A 23393-nucleotide genomic window follows, 5' to 3' on the forward strand; every position below is an offset into this window, starting at 1 on the left:
CAATCACATAAAAATCATCAGTAACAGTGTAATTGCCAAGGGTAATATTCAATTTAGGAACTTTATGAGTACTAGATAAATTAGTTCCACTGGCTACTCTAACATCAAATCCTTCATGTTTTTCAGTCTGCAAACCACGTCTTTCCACAAGTGATGCATCTATAAAATTATGTGTAGAACCACTATCAAGCATAACAATCACACGCTGTCCATTCAAAACTCCTCTAACTCTGAAAATATTATAATGGGGAGTTCCTGTCATAGGTGCTATTACTCCTTCTCCTTGTTTAGTACCTGTTTCTGACTCTGTGTTCTGTGATGCTTGTTCTATGTTAGGATCAACATTCTCTTCATCCTCACTGTCAGACATAACCTCAATATAATGAATTTTTCCCTTCCCTAAACATCTATGTCCAGGCTGCCATGTTTCCCTACAACTGAAACATAGTTTTTTCCTTCTCAACTCTTCCCTTTCCTCTTTATCTAACCTGTTTTTAGGGAAATTATCTTTATTGAAAGGTTGTTTATCTTTTTCTGGTTTAGGAGGTGGTCCTTTATTAAAAAAATTTCCTTTGGAAGATGGTTCTAATTCTCTTGCTCTTTTGACAGTTGTTTGTAAGGTAAGAGGATTTAAGGACTTAACCCAACCTTTGAGGGAATCAGACAATCCATCTATAAATATTACAATCTTGTGTCTTTTTGAAATTTCAGTAACTAAAACTGCTAATTTTTCAAATTCAGAAATATATTGCTCAACGGTTCCAGTTTGCTTAAGCTGAGTCAAATCTTTAAGATGTAATTCAGGATCTTTAGAATCAAACCTGTCAATAAGTTTCTCAGTGAACTCAACATAAGTACTTATCAAATTATGACCCAAGGTTACTTGCCCATGATGCCACCATTCATGTGCTACACCATCAAGATGTAATGTGGCATATTTAATTGCCTCATCTTCCAACATAGGATTTAATTGGAAGTATGTGTCTAATTTTTGCACCCATGCTCGAGCAGTTGTTTTACTTGTTCCATCAAAATAAGGAATAGACATTTTCCCAATTTTCCGTTGCAATTCACTGTTGTTTCCTCTCTGCCCTCTTGGCCTATGTTTCATTCTGACATCTAAATATTCTCTAAATGTCATTGTTGATCTTAATTCTTCTCCAGAGCCTAACCAATCCTGATGTATTTCTTCCTGTATTTCTCTTATTGTAGGTTCATTTTCAGGCGGCTGGTTTCTAGCAGTAAATGTAGGCATAAATGGTCTAGCTGTTCCTATTCTTTCTGGCTGATTATTGACAGACTGTTCATCTCTACCCCCATTGTTTCCCCCATTATTTTGATGTTGATTATTCTGTCTTCCATTATTTTGGTGCTGATTTATATTATTAGCCATAAATTGGGTCATCAAGTTGGTCATTCTATTAACATTATCTTGCATATCTTGCTGACTTCTGATTAATGCAGCCAATAGGTCCCTATTGTTATCCGGGTCTCCCATGTTGGTTTCAAAAATAAATTCCTCGTCTGTTTCGGTGTGGCTATCCTCAATTTCAAACGGAATAGATGAACTACTCTATGCTAAAGGAGAGTTTTGAAATCTGTTTTGACCGGCCCTAGTACTTCGGAAATTATAATTTCCCTGGTGCATACTCAACTGTGCATTAAATTTTCATGAAGTTTCAAACACCCTACAGGCTGGCAGGATTCAAGAGCTCTGATACCACTGTAAAGTTCCTTACTAGGACTGACTGCAAATAGATATATTTCCAGTTTATATAGTATTTAATTAGCCGGTTGATCATTGAGGGCCTATGAATGTCTTTTGAAGTATAACCCGTGCAGTCTCTAATTATATTTCATGTTTGTGAATAAACATAACAATTTCTAAACAGTATTTACAGCATTCAATATCGTAAAAGTCATGATGCACCTGTTGAAGTTGCAGTGGCTGTTGATGCCAATAACGTGGCTGTCTGCTATCGGGAGGTCTTCATGAATGCACCGGTTGATCGTAATAGAAGGTCTTCCATGTATGAATGCGTTCTGCACTTAGCCTCACGGAATAACGGTTCATGTGATGAACCTGGATCACACCTTCTCCATGGTATATGCTACGCACAACTATGTTCTTCGTGATTACAGTGGCGAGCAAAGGTAGACCCGATATCGGGTTTTCTGGATAATGATACTCCTGTTAGTTCAACTCCGCTACACCATGGGCAGGGATACTTCGGCAGGATACTTCTGCTACACCACCATTTACGTTACTTCTGCTACTCTAATGGGACTTTCATGATTGCAGGGTCAAGACGGGAATACACCCAAAGTCTGGTCTCTGTCTCACGTGAAACGAACAAGAGTTCGTATTAATAACTACACCCGATATCGGGTTTCTTTGACACGATGGGAAGAATAGAATTTGTGTGCCTTTCCGCTAGGTTTCGGGTAGTCTCCGTGAGGAATGGAATTAGCGTGCCTCCCTGCCAAACTTCTTATAGTCTTTCTCCAGTTTGTATGTATGAATACGTGTGACAATAATATCATCAACACTCACGCCGTAGACTACTCCTTGATTCACAGTTCCAATAGGCCAGTTATGGCTGGCGAAAGGAAATCATTCATAGGCTTGATATCTCACAGATAATCAACCTTCACCCCAGACATTGCTTTTGTATAAAATCCGATATATCTCCATCTCTGGTGCCCATTCTTTTATTAACACCAAGTTGGTTAAAAATCCCGTAATAGTTAAGACTATTTACGGTGTTAAACAAAAATACATGTAATTAAAAGACATGCCTTTTAACCATAATACATGTAAATATTAATTATTTATATAAATGAATGGGAAGGTTCATATAAAATAATTAATATTTTTTAACATTTGTCAATCATTTATTAGGGGACATGGTAATTACAGTGTCTTTTAGTTTGCCAATTTTCCCCTAGTTTTCCCCAATATAATTCTAAGTAACTAAATTCTACTTATACTTTTTATTTACTCTATCAATATAAAGTAAATGTAATACTACTATGATAGAAAATACAAGAGCCAACCGTGTTCTATGTTCTTTGGTTATTTGGAGGACTTGACATTTTTGCTGATTATTAGTATTTAGACTGGATTTATTACTAACTGATGTGAGGGATTTGAATTATCTTTTATGATTTACCATTCAATTAACAATGAACATATATAATATTATGTCAATTTTTAAATAGTGATATGATGGCTCGTTGTATTTAAATATTGGTTTTATTAAATTATCAATTTTCAGGTGTGCTCCATGCTTTTTGGTTACTTGCAGAGCTCTTACATTTTTTATTATTAGAATATAGGAAGGATTTCTTAGTACTTTGATTCTGGGATTTAAATTATTTATACGATTTATGACTTTAATGGGCATATATGATATGATATTAATCTTCAGATTTTATCGCTTCTATTTTGTTTTAACCTTCAATTTCAATCTCATGAATATCAGCTTTAAAATGTGATTGATAGTTCAAAACTCATTATATTTAAATATTTGTTATATTTTTTAATTTTTAATTATAAATTAATATCAAATGATGAGAATGAAAAGTTACAAGTAGAACTAGATATCTATACTATTTTTAAAGGAATGATATGATGGTGATTCGCATATATTGAATTTATAGTTTGTGTTTCATCTTAAAAGATAAATTTAATATTTTTAATGTTTTAATGCCCACATTTCCTAAAAATAACCTGAAACTTTCTTGATGTTCTAGGGATGCCCTCATATCATAGAAACTTCATATAATATTGATATTTCCTGAGAACAACACAGTACATGGACAATGCCAATGTAGAAGATGGGTATGCCAATAATACAATGTGTTTGTCTGATTTACGTTGCTATCTGGTTGATGGACATCACAATATTGAATTGTGGAAAGAAAAAAGCTTTATGAAGCGTGGTGATAAAGACGAGTTGCTACAAGACGTGAAGGGTGACCTGCATTTTACAACCTTCTACACTCTTATACTATCAAACATGGATTTTGTCTTAGATCTTCCCATATGGTAACATTTTCACATGGACTGCCAGATGTATAGCATGCTGTTTGTCCTCACTGCCCTGATATAGAACTTTAATTTCCTATACTTGGCCATATCTATGCCCTCATAAATATAGGCCTGGGAAGTTTATCCCATCCCTCAGATGAAGAAACTTAACCTAAGGCTCTCACATTTTCATTGTTTCATGAGTTGTCCTCCAAAATACTTCTTGCAATACATGCTCAACAACAGTAATGCCATATATTTTCCTGGTCTGGAAGGAAGTTGTCCACCCTTTGATGAAAAATTTGTTTTTAAATTTTCCCATTCTCAAAACTAACATGCAAGAAAATGAAATTTTTCACAGGTAGTGATGGCATGCCAACCAAGTTATTTTTTTCAGTGCGTTCCCCCATCAAGTTGAGGATACATGGATGATCAGAGATGTACGTAGTTGAGCAGTTTTCTTTATCCAAAATTGGTTAACCAATCAAAGTATTTGGGTTGCTTTCAGCATCAAGTCTATGTGGTGAGCTGCATAAGGCCATTTAAAAATACAGGGTATTTTTCTACAATATAAAAAAGTTTTTAATTACAAGTACAACACAATTTGAAGTAATATATTAAAGATATCATATTTTTAGTTTAACCCCTACCTCCAAGACAACCTCCTCTCACAAATCACAAAGCAACTTAGAGATTTTTTTTTTCTTAATCTATCAACTAATTTCAAAAACATATATAGTCCTATAAAAGAGATGTGGAAGTTCAAAATTGTTCTCTTTCAAAATTTAGTCCAACTTTTAGACATTATACTACTGACCTTTTGTATCCAAAATACACACTGCTCTTCAAATAATTTGCTCACGTCTTCCATAGCCAGGGGCTTTGAATCTTGTACTACAAATAGTAACAATAGTGAATATCAATCATTTCTTGCGAATGTGAAGATCTCATCACATTGATGGGAGAATTGGAATAAATCCAAAAACCTCTAATTGTTTTCTTATGCATTGAAACTGGGTTTAGTTCCAACTGTTACTTGCAACTGACAGTTGCGAACTCGAACAGGTTTAAGTATTTGGACAAAGAATCAATGCAGTTCAGTAGGAATGGGACTGGCAGTAGCATGACTAGCTGGTCAGGCAGCTCAAAACTTTGATTGAGTCTCACAGAATCTATCAATGGGGTTTGTACAGCTGGCCCCACCTCCAATCCTAGCCTGAGGAGAGGACGTCTCCCCTAATTCATCCCTTTTGTCTTTCTGTCTGATCTTTTTTTCAATTTTTCCATGCCGTAAAAGATTATATTGGGGAACTTGTTCACATAACCTCACATCATGCCTGAGAATCCTTGTAATTTATATTTTAATCTGTTAATGCCTTGCCTATATGGCTGTCATACTGAGTGCCCTCTACCTAACCTTTTTTATTTCCTTGGATGATTCCATGGTGGTTCTTTCATCTCGCATATCATGTTTACTGATGAAATCTGTAGAATTTTACAGACTTTAATTTTTTTGGATAACTGTTAGGCTTTCCAAGGTAAAAAAATTTGAAAAGAACTCCAAAGAAATTTGAAAAATACTTGAGAAACTTCTTCAAACTTGAAAATAAATTTGCATTCAAAGAAAACAGCCTTCCAAAAGATTCCCATTTCTGAAACAGGTTTACTCTCCTCTGTGAAAATTTGAAAACAAAAAGCTGAAAAATAAATCTGCTTCTGAAAACCTTGACTTTGATTTTTCCATTGCAATGACAGTTTAAACTATTTTTTTTTCTGACTAAATCCATTCAGCTATTTTTATTTTTGAGTAATGACAGATAAAACTAGTATTAGATAGTTTAAATTCACCGTTTCTCTGATTCTGGTCTGTTCAATCATGGTTATGGACTCAATGATCTATTTATAAATTTCTAGTTGGAGATTCATGCTCTCTACCATGATCATGGCACTTGTGCCTCTAGTTTTTTATGTAATTTCCTTTTTGATCAGTTTAATATTGCACTTTGATCAGGAAGAAAAGGAGCCTGAAATGTGTTTGCGCACTGTGTTGTGTTACACACACACACCCCGTTTCTGACAGGGACCTCCCTCTCCTTCTGCTTGCTTTGCTGGTGTCTTGCAGCAACCCTGTCAATTTAAGATTGCTTGAAAGAGAGAGAGATTAGGTCAAAGTTGCAAGAGTGTGATGGGAATCAAAGGGTGTAAGCCTAGGAGCCCAAGTCTAAATCAAGCCTAGCCTCCAGCAGAGAGCTTGAAGACTCAGAGATGTTTAAAGGCATAAGGAATGAATTGCGGTTTCAAGTTTAAGGCAAGCATACGAACATGAGGATTGGCTTAGTTGTTTGGAGAAGAAGAAAGAAATAGGTTTCAAGACCAACATTGATTAGGAGCAAGTGCTTAGCAATCAAAGGGGAGAGCAAGCTAATCTTAAAACCTTCCCAAGCCCTGAATTTTACACCTAAGCTTGGGTTTCTCTCCTTCAAACTCGGTGTTTGGTGTCAAAATTGGAATTGGCTCTTAAAATTCTAAAAACCTTCCAAACACCGGATTTTACTCCATGACCTCCCCAAACTCGGTATTGGGAGGAACTTTAGGAATTATAAACTGTGCTGTGACCAAGTTTTCAAAGACCAAATTCAGTGGTTGAACACAAAGTAGAATAAAACCTTATTCCCAAAACCTATCCTAACACCGAATTTCCCCCCCTAACTTGAAGTTCCATCCTAAAGTTCGGTGGTGACACTAATTCAGGAATAGGTGCTAATCCTAAATGTCATCCAGACACCGAGTTTCAACCTGCATTCTCCAAGTACGGTATTTGTAGTCAAGTTTGCAATAAGCCTTTAATCCAAAAGTTTTCCAAGTACTGAGTTTGCAGGTTGAACTGGGGTGTTGTCAAGAAAATTCTCCATGGCATTCCATAGGCAGATTTGAGCATGTTCAATCCAAGACAAGACAATCCTAAGTTGAGTTTGTAAGAAATCCATGAGCATGAACAAGTATTGTAGTCAGAAATTCGGTATTTGTATGCAAGATAGGAATGAGACCTTATTCCCAAAACCTTTCTCAGAACCGAATCTTCCCCTTGACTTAAGTGTCTCTTTCTCAAACTTGGTACCTGCAGCCAAAATGGGATTAAGACTTATTCCCAAAAGGTTTCCAAACACCGAGTTTCACCCCAAACTAAAGTTTTCCAGTTTCAAACTTGGTATTTTATAGTTTAAAAAGAACAAACACTAATCCCAAAACTTGTCCAAGCAGCGAATTTCCCCCTTAATCCTGATACTCCTCCTAGGACCGAGTTTTCTGAGGTTTGCTTTAGCCCAAGTTGTGGTCTGATCCAAAGGCCTGTCCTAAGTCTGAGTTTATGCCTGAGTTTCCACTTCTTTTTGTAGATTCAGGACACCTTCCAAGCTTCAAACTTAGGGCAGAGAATCATAAACCTCTTCCAAGGATATGATTCATACAACAACAAAGGGTGCTAAGTTTCCAATCTATCTCCTTAAAGCCTGAATCAGGTCTAATGACCTAGCCAATGAACCACAAGGTGGGGGGATCCTGAATCATATCCATTGGCATTGGCAAGATGGAGATACAAATTCAAAGACACTCCAAATCCCACAAAGGACTATGAATGCAAGCTAAGGGGGATCATGAATTGAATGCCCATCAAATTGGGGTACTTCACCAAAAAAATAAGGAGCACTGAATGTAATCTCATGAAATAAATATAAAAGTTGATCAAGCATGGGGTGCCTTAAGGAGTTGGAATTGATGAGAATCTTTGTAATGTTGTCACATTATTTGTCATGGCTTCCCTTCATGTGACAACATTTGAAAGGCTAATCCTAGGATTCCTTTGATTCTTAATAAGTAATGAAGTTACTTGTTTTGCAGATTAAGGCCACTGGGAAGGAGTCAGAAGAGGGAATCCAGAGCACATATTGGAAATATAATCACAGTGAAGAGGCATGCTAGAGGATTGATTAAGGTCAAATGGGAAACATGAAGACCAACCAAACTTCTAGAGATACGAACAGACCTGTGCCAATGAAGAACATGCTGTAGAACTAATGACAAGGTATGAAGATGAAATACCACTATCATAGTCCAGAGGGTGTCTTTTCCAAATTTTTGGAAAACAGTGACAAGACATAAGAATGCTATAGGAGACATACAAAAATAGGAAAGGAACAGCCGAGTTTGAGCTGGAAGATGATTTGTTGTAAAAAGAATTTGATTTATTGTAAAAATAACAACTTTTCGGCTAAGATTCAATACAATGCTAGAAAGGCCAAAAGTTGTTATTTTGCTAGGCTGTCATTTTGTCTTGTAGTGGGAGTAATTGGAAAGTGGTTGAAAGTTGTTGAGATCATTAACTAAAAGCTATTAGGGTTTCTAGAGGGAAAATTTGGGCCATTAAATGGATTAAATCCTAGCCATTGATTCAAAAAGTAAAATCTGTAAAAGGCCAATGCCTCTTTCATTGTAAAGGGTTAGAGGTTAGAATGTAGAAGTAAGAATTAGGGTTAGAAGTAGCAGTAGCCAACAAGTTAGAACTAGGAGTAGAGTAGGATTTGCTGAACAGAGATTGTTGTGATAGTAGTTGAAGTAAATGAATAAAGCATTGAAGTATGGTGTTTTGCTAGTTGCCTTCACCTATTTGCATGGTTTCTTTCATCAAAATGAGTTAAAGTTCAGTGATTTAATGGTGAAGTGTGAGGATATCTAATCGATTTCTAGTTAATACCATTGGAGATTTGTTGGCTATAAGTCTCTGTGCATGGGTAGTCTGAGCCTATTATTGCTATTATTTCAATTATGGATGTTTGTTTTGATCGTGCCAGAATTGGGTATCTAAATGAATGTTCATGATCTAAAAATCTTTTATTTCCCTTTGAAGATTGCACTATTTCTGTGGCATTGTGAGTTTATCTTTTGTTAAGCAAGAATCAGTCTTACGAGAAATCTGTCTATCTGCAGCATCAGCTATTACCATCATTGTCCCTAGATTCTCTAAACTCTATCCTTTTGCTATTTATTTAACTAGTTTGAGAAGTAAAGCATCAATTAGATTGCTCTATCAGATGCAGACCAGCTTGTTAGATGCGTAAGTCCCTTTGTAATTACCAGCAAATGACATGATCAGTGAGTTATCCTAAGCACAATCAAGACGTGACACTAGAAACCTTGGGGTTATCTTGTTTGGACAGTCAGATGGCATACAAGATTTGCTTATTCAAGAGAGAATAGGATATTCTTTGTGTATTTTATTTTGTGTTGACGAAATGCAAACATGTCCCCATCAACACACTGCTTTGATCAATGAGAGGGAAATAAGGAAATACTAAATGAAAAGCCCCATTTAAATCACACCATTTCACCTAAAACATCGCATACCAAGTGGGCTATTCAAGCTCATGGGATATGGGTTTGTGTGAACCCATACTCTTGAAAGATTCAACAGGCAGTTGATTCCCAAAAGTGATTTGATGATGATGCACCACACAAAGACCAAATTCATAAAAAACAGTGTTTCTCCAAATTTCGGGGATGGGGTGATGTAGAGTTGGGAGGACAGGTACCAGGGATGGAATTGTTTTCCTAATTTTGGGAATGGCAGGGGGATAGCTATTGAAAATTAATATTTAAATTTTGAAAATACAAATAAATGAAAAACACCTAAAAATAGCATAAATTAATTCCATAATCCATTTAATAGACCGATAATCATAGTTTTTATATGAAACATGATTTATATGGAGAGATGCCAAAGAAAGAAACGTTGCACATATGTACATCAAGCATCAAGTTCTCACCTGATTGATATCTTGGAAACTGCTTCTCTTCCTCATCCATTTCTTTTGTTTTCCTTCTTTTTTGGTGACTGTAAAGGACCATTGGACATGGGTTGGGGGCTTTTAGGGATTTACTTGTTTTAGAATGTTTCTTAATGTAAAAACCCTTACCAAAACATACCCTATTTTTCACCTTTCCTCGCTGTTAGAGAGTAGACAGTTTGACAACTAGTTTGTGTGTAATCTGATTTGTTTACTGAGTTTGTGTTGCATCGATGTCACATGAATAAAGGTAATCAAACTTGACATTCATGAAAGAGAATTGTAAATTACAGACCACAGCTGAAACCAGAGAGTATTTCATATATAATACTACTGTTAAATAACATATTACAAAAATATTAACTATCAGAGTCTGACCTTTTTATTGCAGGTTGCATACAACAATTTCAAGACATGAAAACTTCAGGCATACAGAATTTAAAACAGAATGAAGGTGCCAAGAATAACGGATACCTATCAAACAGCTCTTTAAGGTCCCTTGCACCTCAATCTCTACAGGTTAGTGCCAGCACCAAGTCAGTCCACCAAATGCAAAGAACTCATGCGCTACTTCAACGACTTTCACAAAACTGCTGTTAACATGCTCAGGAACTTCACACCTACCAGCTGAAGCTAAGCGGCCTGCATTTACAGCTCCAATTGTCATCTTTGAGGTTGTTGGGTGGACCAAGGTACCACAACCTGCACCTACCATACTACCTTATAACCACTTATCACCCGGCCAGAGAGATATCTTCACACACCACAATGAATACTCAGCACTTGTATATAACCTACGGCCAGCATCAACTGATACACCCAGCAACATCTAACCATCCAATGCCATCAATGAAAGTTTAACTCACTCAGCAATAATGGGCTCCAACGTCCATCAGATGTAACCAAAACAATTGTCCAAGTCCTCAAGAGTTCAACGCCAAACCAACTCACAATATGGCATCCAGCTTATACTATTATGCCCAACAATGGTGTACTTGTTTGCCTAGCAAGGGTGCATTTATTCATCCAATATCTTAGTCCTTTACCATCCCAACAAAACTACTGTTTGTCCATGGGTCCTGTTGTGAGGTATTCACATATCGCCCCATTGCAAATGGGGACCCCCCCACTTTTTGCTTTCTCGGTTTTGTTTTGCTATTAGTCTTTGCATTGAAGGGATAGAGTTTCTCAAGTATCTAGACGGTCATCATGTCAGGTTGGTCTCTTGAGTGGAGTGAAGTAAGTCATCAAGTATGTTTCAAGAATGATTTATGGGTGAAAAACTTGAGGATTGAACAAATTGAGCAAAGTCAGGTGAAAAGATTAAGTCAAGAGTCTTTCCTAAGGATGCGTACCTTGCTCCCTCACTAGAGGGAAATTTTCCTAAGTACCTTGACCCCGTACCTTGCTAAGGACATAGACTCCCGTACCTTCTGAAGGATCCAAAGTGAAATTGTCATGTACCTTGCTAAGGTCCTAGGGCGAATGTCCTCGTCAGGGATCCAAAGCAAATTTTGAATTGATGTCCTTGGAGAGGATCCAGAGCGAACTTGTTTCTTGCCCTTGCCAAGGTCCTTGAGCGAATTTTTTGCCAAGTATGTACCTCACAGTGTAATGTCCCCTTTTCTAGGTGACATGAGATGAGCAGGGGTTGACCTACCATTCGAGTTCCCGTAGGTCAATGACATGGTTAGGGGACTCATTCTAAGGGTCATGGAGCTTTGCAGGGGCTCTGTGAGCCATTTTGGACCTTCAGACGACAGTTCCTATTTTTTAGGGAGAACTGGCAATTGACTGAATGACCACCTGGGGGACCAAGGAGTAGAGCAGGATCCTTTTGAGCAGTTACAGGTGTTTGGAGAGAGGTTCCTACTTTTTAGGGCGATTCCCTACTCTTTAGGAGGTTGTGGCAGTTTCCATATTTGAGGTTCCACGGGACCATACCATGGTTTCAGTTTCAAGAAGATTGGGTGTGTTTCCTAGTTTCTAGGAGTATCCCTAGATTTTAGGGATGGGACTACTAGTTGGCCCATCTTGTTCGGCATCAGTCACAGACAGGTGACGAAGTCAGATTCATGTTTGTTTGGTTATTCTGGGCTATTATTGGATCTATGGAAATATTTTAATATATTTAAATATTTCCTAAGTTAGCGATTAAATAAATTAAAATAAGGCTATGTATATAGCCATTTCGGAGTAATAAGGGGTTTTTGGCTTCATCTGGTTTGATATGCCTATGTGTTATAGCTCGTTAGAAAGGTCTTGAACTTTGCTACATGATTCTCACCTCCCGGAGTCTTTTTGGATGCTTGAAGCTATTTATTCGCAATAAAGTGATATTTTTCTATAGTTTGACGTCATAATTGGGAAAGTGTCACTTTAATTATAAAGCGCAAGCTTTATTATTCTTTAGGGTTCGACTTGCAAAGGGAAAGGAGTTATAAGGAGATGAAAACCTAATTGATAGCATCTTTGATCATTTTGAAACTTGCGAATTTGGGAATCACTCTGGAAGAGTGATTTTGGTCTGGGACGCAAACCCCAGGTCTGAGCTTGCTGGGACGTAGCCCTCAGCAAGAGTTGACTGTGGATTTATCCAGGATCGCACAGAGATTGTCAGAGGTAGAAGACACATCTTCTTGTCCTGAAGATTCAGCGTGCATATTGGGGGTTTCAACAGGGCGTTTGGTCTATTTCAGCTGGCATGTGATTTGCAGCAGCTTCCACGCCTCCTTTGCAACCACGCCTTGTTTGTATGTTGGCTTGAAGGGTTGTATTCAACTTATTTGGTCTTCCTTGTTCGTTGCCAGTAATATTCCTCCATCTGGCATCAATCCAGATTGAGAACAACTCCAAATAAATGTATGGATTCTTGCTGAATACAAAACTAGGTTATTTGCCTGGTATGATTTGTAGTATTTTCAGATTGCTTAAATGTTCTTACATATGAACATTGTTTACTGTTTTATTTCACAGTTGTTGCTATTTATCAATTACTTTACTTATAACATCAAAACCCAAAGAGAAACAATCCCTTTCTGCAACTTCTGTCTATTCTATAAGATCACCGGAAAATTACAAAAATATAGTATGTTTAATTAAGAATTTACAACAGCAACAACAAAAGTATCCATTTGGGATCTTTCAGTGGTATCAGAGCATAATCCTGCTAGCTTGTGGGGTGGTAATTGCATTCACTTGGTGTGATTGGATTTGGTTTTCAGTTGGACATAAAAAAAATCATCATGACAGGGTTATGTAAAAATAAACAAGCAGGAAGGGAATTTGATCAAACACCTTCAAAGAGTTCAAGACACACTAGAGGTACAACTACATCTAAAAGTACAAGGAGGCCCCCTGTTAAAACATTCAATGATACAGTCATAAGCAACTATCATGGGTATTGCTCCCTTCCAAAAATGCTACAGGATATGCTTACCTTCACCCAATTTATGGGTATTCCAGATGAAGCTGAAGATGCTATGAATTCATATCAGCTGCAAATAAAAAGAGAAGAACCGATTGACTCATCCATAAATGAGGTTTGTAAAAATCTCTATGAGGAATTTGACGAATATGCTACAAGGGATGAAGTGGTACCTATGAATGTTGAAAACATGTCACAAAGGTATGGCAACCATTCTGATTTTTATAACAGCAGTCCTTCATATGAACACAATGATGATTCTAAGGTCATGGCACATGAGGAGGAAGTTGTAGGAGGGATTCCTATAGTTGGCACGCAATATATGAGTGTTAAACAAGAGGGATGCAAGGGGAAAACAAGCCATAGCAGCCCTGACTTTTATGACAGCAGTCTTGCTACTGAGCATAATCAAGATTTCGATGCTTTGGTGCATGAGGGTGATGGTTGTGAGGGGTCATCTCATGCAAACACTCATTGTTTGGGTGTTACTGATGCTTTTGATATTGAAGATACATGTATAATGAGTCTGATTTTTCAAATCAAACCTTAGAAGATGGGAACAAAACAGAAAATGTGCCTAATGGTGATGGTTCCGAGGAGAGTTTGACGGATGTGTGTGAGTATATCTTGATAGGGGAGGTGTATGTTGAACTTGGCAAATCAACAGCCTCTAGCATGTCATTCGAGCCACCCCACGAGGTTCATAACAAAAGTGATATAACTTCTCTTCCTCAAGATATGACAGCCTTTGGTCAAGAAGAGAATAATGATTTGCATTCTAGACTTGAAGGTACACATGGTCCAATCATGGGTTATGATAATGTGAATAATACAATCCATCATAAATCAGATTTTGTGCATTTTGGGGCAGCTGATATAGAGCAATCTCAGAGGATGAATGAAGGATGGTTGGCAAGAGCCAAGCAAGCCAAGTTGATAGCTCATCAAGCCAAGCTTCAACTTCAGCACATTCATGATACTCATCACCATATTGGTAAGGAGGAACACGAGCTATGTAATTCTGATTTTTCAGCTGATATTGGTTATTTTTTACATGATGGTGATGGAATTGATAATGGGGCTCATAGTGGACCAGCCACTAATGAGTTATCCTCTATTGGCATAGAAGGTGTTCCCAATGCACCTTTCATTTTGTCACCTCTTTCATATGATAAGGCAGCGTTGTACTTATTGATTGGTGACTCAGTTTTCTTAGATTTGACAGTCGGCTATGAAGATCAGCATGTAAGGGACTTCATTTGTTACATGGCTCAACAAAACATTTTCTTAGCAACCTTTAATGAAGGCACATTAATTTGTGGAAATATAGGTAAAGTTACAACAACTGTTTGGAGGTCTTGGAAAAGTATTCAACACACATTACTTGTTGGAAATTGGCTCATTGATGGATTCATATCAGCATTGATGGTTGGTAGTACTTGTGGCTTCAATTGGAGTGAAGTTCTTAGCTGGTTAGATGATGTTCAGGTTCACAACAGCAGTATAATGAGTATTGACATGATGGATGGATATGACAGTGCAAAGATTTGTGATCCTGGTATTGACATGTGTGGTGTATTTCTTCAGTGGATCCATGATGAGTTGTTTCACTTTGGGTATAAAAATGTTTATATCAGAGTAGCGCAACGGTTGGGTGAAGCAACGTTTATCAGATTGATATGGGATCCAGTGAATTGGTTTTCAGCGTGCAGGTGCAGATTGCTTGAGGGCAAGCAATCTTCGGGAAGGGAAGATTGTAATGTCCCCTTTTCTAGGTGACATAAGATGAGCAGGGGTTGACCTACCATTCGAGTTCCCGTAGGTCAATGACATGGTTAGGGGACTCATTCTGAGGGTCATGGAGCTTTGCAGGGGCTTTGTGAGCCATTTTGGACCTTCAGACGATAGTTCCTATTTTTTAGGGAGAACTGGCAGTTGACTGAATGATCACTTGGGGGACCAAGGAGTAGAGCAGGATCCTTTTGAGCAGTTACAGGTGTTTGGAGAGAGGTTCCTACTTTTTAGGGAGATTCCCTACTTTCTAGGAGGTTGTGGCAGTTTCCATATTTGAGGTTCCACGGGACCATACCATGGTTTCAGTTTCAAGAAGATTGGGTGTGTTTCCTAGTTTCTAGGAGTATCCCTAGATTTTAGGGATGGGACTGCCAGTTGGCCCATCTTGTTCGGCATCAGTCACAGACAGGTGACGAAGTCAGATTCATGTTTGGTTGGTTATTTTGGGCTATTATTGGATCTATGGAAATATTTTAATGTATTTAAATATTTCCTAAGTTAGCGATTAAATAAATTAAAATAAGGCTATGTATATAGCCATTTCGGAGTAATAAGGGGTTCTTGGCTTCATCTGGTTTGATATGCCTATGTGTTATAGCTCGTTGGAAAGGTCTTGAACTTTGCTACATGATTCTCACCTCCCGGAGTCTTTTTGGATGCTTGAAGCTATTTATTCGCAATAAAGTGATATTTTTCTATAGTTTGACACCATAATTGGGAAAGTGTCACTTTAATTATAAAGCGCAAGCTTTATTATTCTTTAGGGTTCGACTTGCAAAGGGAAAGGAGTTATAAGGAGATGAAAACCTAATTGATAGCATCTTTGATCATTTTGAAACTTGCAAATTTGGGAATTGCTCTGGAAAAGTGATTTTGGTCTGGGACGCAAACCCCAGGTCTGAGCTTGCTAGGACGTAGCCCTCAGCAGGAGTTGACAGTGGATTTATCCAGGATTGCACAGAGATTGTTAGAGGTAGAAGACACATCTTCGTGTCCTGAAGATTCAACATGCATATTGGGGGTTTCAACAGGGCGGCTGGTCTATTTCAGCTGGCACGTGATTTGCAGCAGCTTCCACACCTCCTTTGCAACCATGGCTTGTTTGTATGTTGGCTTGAAGGGTTGTATTCAACTTATTTGGTCTTCCTTGTTCGTTGCCAGTAATATTCCTCCATCTGGCATCAATCTTGATTGAGAACAGTTCCAAATAAATGTATGGATTCTTGCAGAATACAAAACTAGGTTATTTGCCTGGTATGATTTGTAGTACTTTCAGATTGCTTAAATGTTCTTACATATGAACATTGTTTACTGTTTTATTTCACAGTTGTTGCTATTTATCAATTACTTTACTTATAACATCAAAACCCAAAAAGAAACAATCGCTTTCTGCAACTTCTGTCTATTCTATAAGATCACCGGAAAATTACAAAAATATAGTATGTTTAATTAAGAATTTACAGCAGCAACAGCAAAAGGATCCATTTGGGATCTTTCACATAGAGACCTTAGAGTGAATTTGAAAATATGTACCTTAGAAGCCTTAAAGTGAACTTTGCTTCAATTCATGTCCCTGGAAAGGGCATAGAGCGAGAATTTTCATGAAGACCCTGTCCTTCCAAAAGACATGGAGCGAAATTCTTATTTAGACCCCATCCTTGCCAAGGTCAGAGAGGGAAATTCCTTATCAAGAGCCTTGTCCTTCCAAAGGACCTAGAGCGAACTTGACCCTGTCCTTCCAAGGGTCCTGGAGTGATTTTCATGCCTTATTCCTTGTCCTTCTAAAGGTCCTAATGTGAACTTCATGCCTTGTCCTTACTAAGGGTCCAGAGCAAACTTGGATATGTGTACCTTGGAGGAGTCTTAAAATGAATCTTTACCTTGACCTTGTCCTTCCAAAGGACAGTGAGTGAATTCTATTTTTAGGTCCTATCCTTGCAAAGGACAGGGAGTGAATTACATTTTGAGTCTTGTCTATGCCAAAGTCAGAAAGCAAATTCCATCTTGTTCTTACCAAGGTCTTGGAGCGAAATCCTTATTAAGGACGAAGAGCGAATTTTCATTATAGGTCTTGTCCTTCCTAAGGACGAAGAGCGAATTTTCATTATAGGTCCTGTCCTTCCAAAGGACATAGAGCGAACCTCAAAGTCATGTCCTTTCAAAAGGCCTCGAGCGAATTTTTGAAATCATTTATTAAACAAATTCCTCAAATCCAAGAGGTGAAGTCGGCCAGCATGGGAAAGGTGATTTGTTATTTTAAAGTGAGTCAGCCTTATACCCCAAAAGACACACCTTTACCCTAAATCGCATATATAAGAGAAGTCAAAAGGATCATTTTAGCATTAATTCAAAACATAATTCCTGTCTAAAACCGAATTTTGTCAGCAGGCCAGCAAATTACTCCAATTGAACAACGAACTTCAGCAGAACATCAGCAAATTCCATCAGCATAAGATTGAATTTCATCATTGGAGATGCAGGTCTAATCTTTTGGAGCAGGCGAGATTCATCATTTGAGCACCAAATAGAAGCTAATTTGCTCCGCCAACAAGCTTATCAACCGGCAAATTCACCTTAAGACAACCCAGATTTGTCCTAGGGCACTCAACTTATCTTCCACACAATGAATTTATTGATTTTTATCAATTCTCTTTGATCAGATTTGGAGAAAATCACATAAAATTAGAATCAAAGATTATGTCAAATTAAGAGATTATATAAGCCATACATCTTATATGTTTGATGCTCAATTGTTTGTTTTGCAGGAGGTATGGAAAGAGATCAAAGGATCAGGTTGGAAGAAGATTTGAGTGGGGATCTTAAGGAGAAGTCATACAATCACTCCAAGGCAAGCAAGGAAGGATAGAAGGACTCAGCTACATCAATAATTCCCATCACCACTACTTTGAGCGAGCTAGATAATGTTGAGTATCGAGAGATATCTCTTGATATCCCTTCATGATGATGAATCCAATCAAGTCTACGAAGTGCAAGATAAAAGTGGCATCCTAGTCACCATTCCTCCAGTCAATGAAGTCCACATCAGCATGTCTAGATGCAATGCACCTGGTTCATACATGGATGCACAAACTATGATGTACCTACCCTTGATATCTATTGGTCCACAGTCACTGAATATAATTTTCTCATTGGCTAAGGAGAGTTTGTTGTAACAAACCCTAATTAGGGTTTCATTGTAAAATCTTGGCCATTGATGGAGATTCAATCCTGGTCGTTCAATGTAAATGGGCTCTCTATATAAAGCTCAAACTCTTCATTTGTAAAGGTTAATAACTAATAGTTAGTAATAGGAGAGAATAGAATAGCAATTAGAGTAGAAATTAGAGTAGGAGAAGGCAAAGATTGTTGCCAAACATGGTTGTAAAGAACAATTGATTTCATTGAAGTTATGGTGAATTTGCTTTGTTACTTCAACAACTCGCATGGTCTTTGCTTCTCGATTTACTTTCATGTTTATTAGATTGAGTGGAGGAATATGTTGAATATATTTATGTGGAATCTGCCTAGTCCATACCACTAGCATCTTACTGATTGCAAGTGTGCCTTGTGTGGTCAACTGGAATGATATGAGCTTAACTTCAAATTGTTATTTATCCATTGCTTATGCATTAACTTGAATGGTGATCAATGTTTGATGGTATCGATTCGAATATCTTTGAAATGTCCTTAGAAGATTGCACTGAGCTTGTGTCAAATTGTTCAAGTTGATGGTGAGACCTCTCTCGGTAGAGTTCCATATTGTCATTCATCTATGTTCTTACATTCTAGGCCTTAGAATAGACCTTCTCAACCCTTTACCTTTTGCCATTTTTTCAAAATCAAGCTAGTTTAGGATCAAAAGCATCACCATATAGCAACATCAGATGATCGAGTTCCAGCAAATCAAGCATTCAGGCATTCGAATGTAAGTCCCCTTGTGATTCCAGCATAATCACATCAAACCAATGAGCTTATCCACACGTAGTGACCCTACATTCATGAACCTTGGAGTCTTCTCGAGTGATCCTTAAACTAATCTTCAGCATCTGAGAGATTTTGTTCAAGAGAGGATAAGCTACTTTTGGGTATTTTATTCTGTGTCCGCATGTGCATTAAAAACACATCAACAAGTCCCAACCTCTCCTATGCAATAAACTGAATATAGAAAGCACTTGTTTCAACAATGTTTCTTGCTTGCAAGTATTCACAAACTGCAAATCTTCAACCATTAAATCCAAGCTTTCAAATTCCTGCGTGAAATATTTCATTAAAGTTCATCAATAAAGTGACTTTTAATATTTCCTTTTAATTTTCACTTAAGTCACTTTATTAAATTAATTAAAAAAAGCTATTCGTAAAATTTACTTTATTGAACAACTTTAATTAATTGATTTAATTTATTTCCTGATATCCCAAAATTAGCCTGCTAGAATAAAATAGGCTAAACAAGTCATTCCCACTACTCTGCAAAAGGGGATACTGCACTAAAATTCTTTTTTCTATATTTTCTGTGTTTGATGTGGGAGGAAACTTGAAGTCTCAAGGACAGCAAGTTCCCAAAAAGACGATAAAATATGGGGATGTCCCCAAAAAGACCAAAAAGGGGGGCATCGACAAAGCTTTCAAAATAGCCAAAAATGGGGGCGGACTTCTCCTCCAAGTCCCTTGGACATTTGAGACTTCGAAGAAATCATCTAGACCTACATGTATGCATCCCTGTTGAACACAATATAAAAACAGAAAGAAAAAAAGTCATTTTTGGTTGTAATCTTTATGTTTAGCATCAGCCAGTTCCATCCCTGAGACTTTCCCAAGTTATAGATAGACTTGTAGAGTTTGAGCCATGATAATTACAACCTAATCCAGTGCCCATATCTATCTGGACTTAATTGAGCATGGACTTCTAGCAAGTTGGAGCAAAAACTCGTACAACAATGGTCAAATGTGTGAATGCCATTTGTGTATGCTCTTCTATTGGCTGTCTATGGCCTCTCTATTTCTTTTAACTGTAAAATATCCTTGCATTTGCAATTTAAGGAAATCTTGTAGATATCCTTTATTTTGTTTAATCAGGTTACAACATAGGCAATGAAAAGATAGTGTTCTCGAGCGCTCTAAAATAACAGAAAATAATAACCAATCTGCATTTGATGGGCATCATATAGTGCAGTCTCCAACATGACGGGGGCTCTGCCTGCCATTGAATACACCTCCATATGTGCTTCCCTACTAGAAGTTTGGTGTGTATGAAATCGAGGAAAGCATATAAGTGAATCTTTAGCAAGTAGAAAATGCAGGGTTGGCCTCACAAATCAATGTAGTCTCTACATGAAGTATGTGGCCACACAAATCAATGTAGTCTCTACATGAAGTATGTAATTCCAAGAATCAAAGAATCTTGATATTGTTGGACTTGGGGCCATTTGTCTAATTTTTTTCATTTTCCTGTAATAGTAGGATACTTTTATAAGTTCTAGATTGGCTCATTAGAAAAGACCGAATCGCTGCATTTCTCAACAATTTTTGAATTAGTAGAGGAAAAAAAATAAAAAAAATATGTAGCACATCGATTCTACCTGATTTTTGTGGCTTATGAATTTTTTTTGCCTAAGTAAAACTTCATTTATGCTCAAACACAACAAACTTTAGAAAGTTTGTGTGCCATATTTCCTACAATCACAGTGATTTAGCCACGTATTGGTCCAATTGTGTTATTTCTCATTCACTTTAGATCATTATTGTAACATCTTAGAGGAACCCTTGATGTAAATCGTAAAATTATTTCCAATGAGAATGATATTAGCTATCTAAATATCTTAATAAAGGATTCAGAAAAAGTATCCATAATGCCTAACATGTAATCTGATGCCCTTACCAGTGCATGCATTAAGATGTATTTCAAAAATGCTAAATGTGTGGCTGATAATATTGAGTCCTTTTCTTTAAAAACTACCTCAATTTTTGTTGGTGAAAGAATTTATTCAGCAGCGACCAACCACTTTATTACCTATGTGAATGCATTTTATGGTCATTCATTATCTTGGCTTCAAATTCAAAGTAGAGAGCAAAAACACAAGGCAATATTAAGTCTTGCATTTTCATTAACCTTAACTGGTACCATCAAGCAAAGAGATAGTGTACATCACCCTTTGTATTTCCAAGGAAAGATGCCCTCTTTAATTTTGATGTTTCAACTTTCATGGATACTGATTATTTTAAAACTTACGAGCTATACTGTAGTGCTTCTGAATTTGATGTTATGCGGCATAGGAAAATATATCTACTTATTTAGTTGTGTATTTTCTTGCAGTAGTTTTTGGCATAAGATATTATTGCTTAATCAGGCTCCTGTAGAATAAAAACATTAAATAAGAGTTATCTTTATTGTAGCACGATTGCAATTTTGAATTACTATTCATTTTTTAGGACTACCAGAAGGGAATGTGAGCAATGTCTGTAATTAATTGATTGTATATCTTATTATTAAATGGTTGCTTTCAGGTGGAGGAGCATATGCATATGTTATTGGAAGAGGGGCCGTGCTTGGGATCAGTTTCAATGTCAGATTTCTCTCACACTCAGCTTACATATTATATTGAAAACACTCAAGAACGTCTTTTTCAGCTCTTGAACACAAGAAAAGAGGATTACTCCATAATATTTACAAATGGGGCAACAGCAGGATTTCGAGTTTTTGGTGATTTATACCCTTTTCAGAGGGGCAGTTTTATGCTAGTTTGCCAAGACAATCATGTTTCTGTGAATCATTCAGTACAATCAGCAGCTCGGAAGGGTGCAAGAATAGCAATGTCCCCTGTTGGTGAGCTAGACTTGTGTATGCATGGTCCAGAGTTGCGTAGACTTCTGAAGAAGCAAGAATGGAATAGTGGAGGTACTGGACTTTTTATCTACCCTGCACAGTCATGCTTATCAGGGGTGCGACATTCATTAAATTGGATTGTTGAGGCACAGCAGAATGGATGGGAGGTTCTATTGGATGTCTCCTCCTACTTGCCTTTGGGAAGCTTAGACCTGTCACTATACCAACCTGAATTTGTTGTTGGTTCTTTCCATCATATGCTTGGATATCCTTCAGGCACTGGTTTTTTGCTTGTCAATAGGAAATTTTACTCCATAATAAAAGCTAAGTATTCAGATAGATTGACATTGATGGCTTCTCCAAAACAGGGTAGAAGTTTCCATGTTGTATCAGAAGATGATAGCATCAACCTCCTTACCTTTGCAGCCCTGGCATTTGGTCTAGAACATTTAGAAATAATGGGACAGACTGCATTGCAAAAGAGATCAGATTCTTTGGCAGCTTGGCTTTTGATAACTCTAAAATCATTGAAACATAAGTCAGATGAGGGACAACCTTTGCTAAAGGTGAGTTTGCAAAAAGTTAAGAGGCAACATAAAAAATTATGAAGCTAAAAAAATTAAAAATACTCTATTTAATTTGCTTTTTGAAAATCATGTTATTTGCCTCTTCCATGCCTAATGTATTCTTACTTTGGATGGGTGAATGCAGTGAACTGAATCAGGTAATGATGTATCTATGTAAATCTTTCGTTGTGCAGACTTATGCTTGAAAAGGAGAAGCAATTAATGTTTTCTCTTTTAAAATTAAAATATTCCATTAAGATAGTCAGAAATTGTAAAGAGTACTAACCTTTGGCTTCAACTATGACCAAATCCAATGTTTTTATTACATAGGAGGTTAAGGGCGTCTAATATAAACCAAAAATTCCAGATGATAATTTAGTTGAAAGTCTTTGGATGTGCGGCACTGTGTTTAAAGTGGAGATGCAGTTTACATTCTGATTCAACCTTTGAGACAAAATAAATTCATAAAAATTGTCATAGAACTGATTCCATGAGTAGTATCCTGTTAGCTTCAAGTAGAGCTAGATGATCCGAGATCCTAATGGTGGTGGATAATCATTTATAAAAAATAAATCACTTAAAATAACAAAATGAATACTTACATCTGCAGTATGCAATTAGATTCACTTTTACCATCCTAAAATATACTTCTTAGCATGCATGCATCTTCTTTCTTCCTGGTTGTCTTTTAGTAAGATACTGATGCCTTGAGTGTTAGAACATAGCTCACTTCTGATGGGTCCATTTAGATACCCTAATATAGATAAAAAATGGTTTGGCATTCTTCTTTGTTGAACATTTGGTCCCTATTTGCCAAAAGAAAACAATGTGTATTGTATGCAATTGCATCATAAAATAAAAAAATTTGGAAGCCTATCTCAAAAATTATTTTTATGAACTAAATTAGACTTTT

General features: G+C 37.1%; 1 protein-coding gene across 2 annotated transcripts in view; it reads left to right on the top strand.

Moving 5' to 3' along the window:
* LOC131052155 (uncharacterized) overlaps positions 1–23393 on the top strand; it is a 170216-nt gene that overhangs the window by 111422 nt on the left and 35401 nt on the right. For both annotated transcript variants that reach the window (XM_057986756.2, XM_057986757.2), the window contains exon 3: positions 21596–22480. In XM_057986756.2, coding sequence (XP_057842739.1) covers positions 21596–22480 — 885 coding nt within the window. The remainder of the gene's footprint in view (positions 1–21595; positions 22481–23393) is intronic.

This window comes from Cryptomeria japonica, chromosome 2 (genome assembly GCF_030272615.1).
Source record: "Cryptomeria japonica chromosome 2, Sugi_1.0, whole genome shotgun sequence".
Taxonomy (NCBI): domain Eukaryota; kingdom Viridiplantae; phylum Streptophyta; class Pinopsida; order Cupressales; family Cupressaceae; genus Cryptomeria; species Cryptomeria japonica.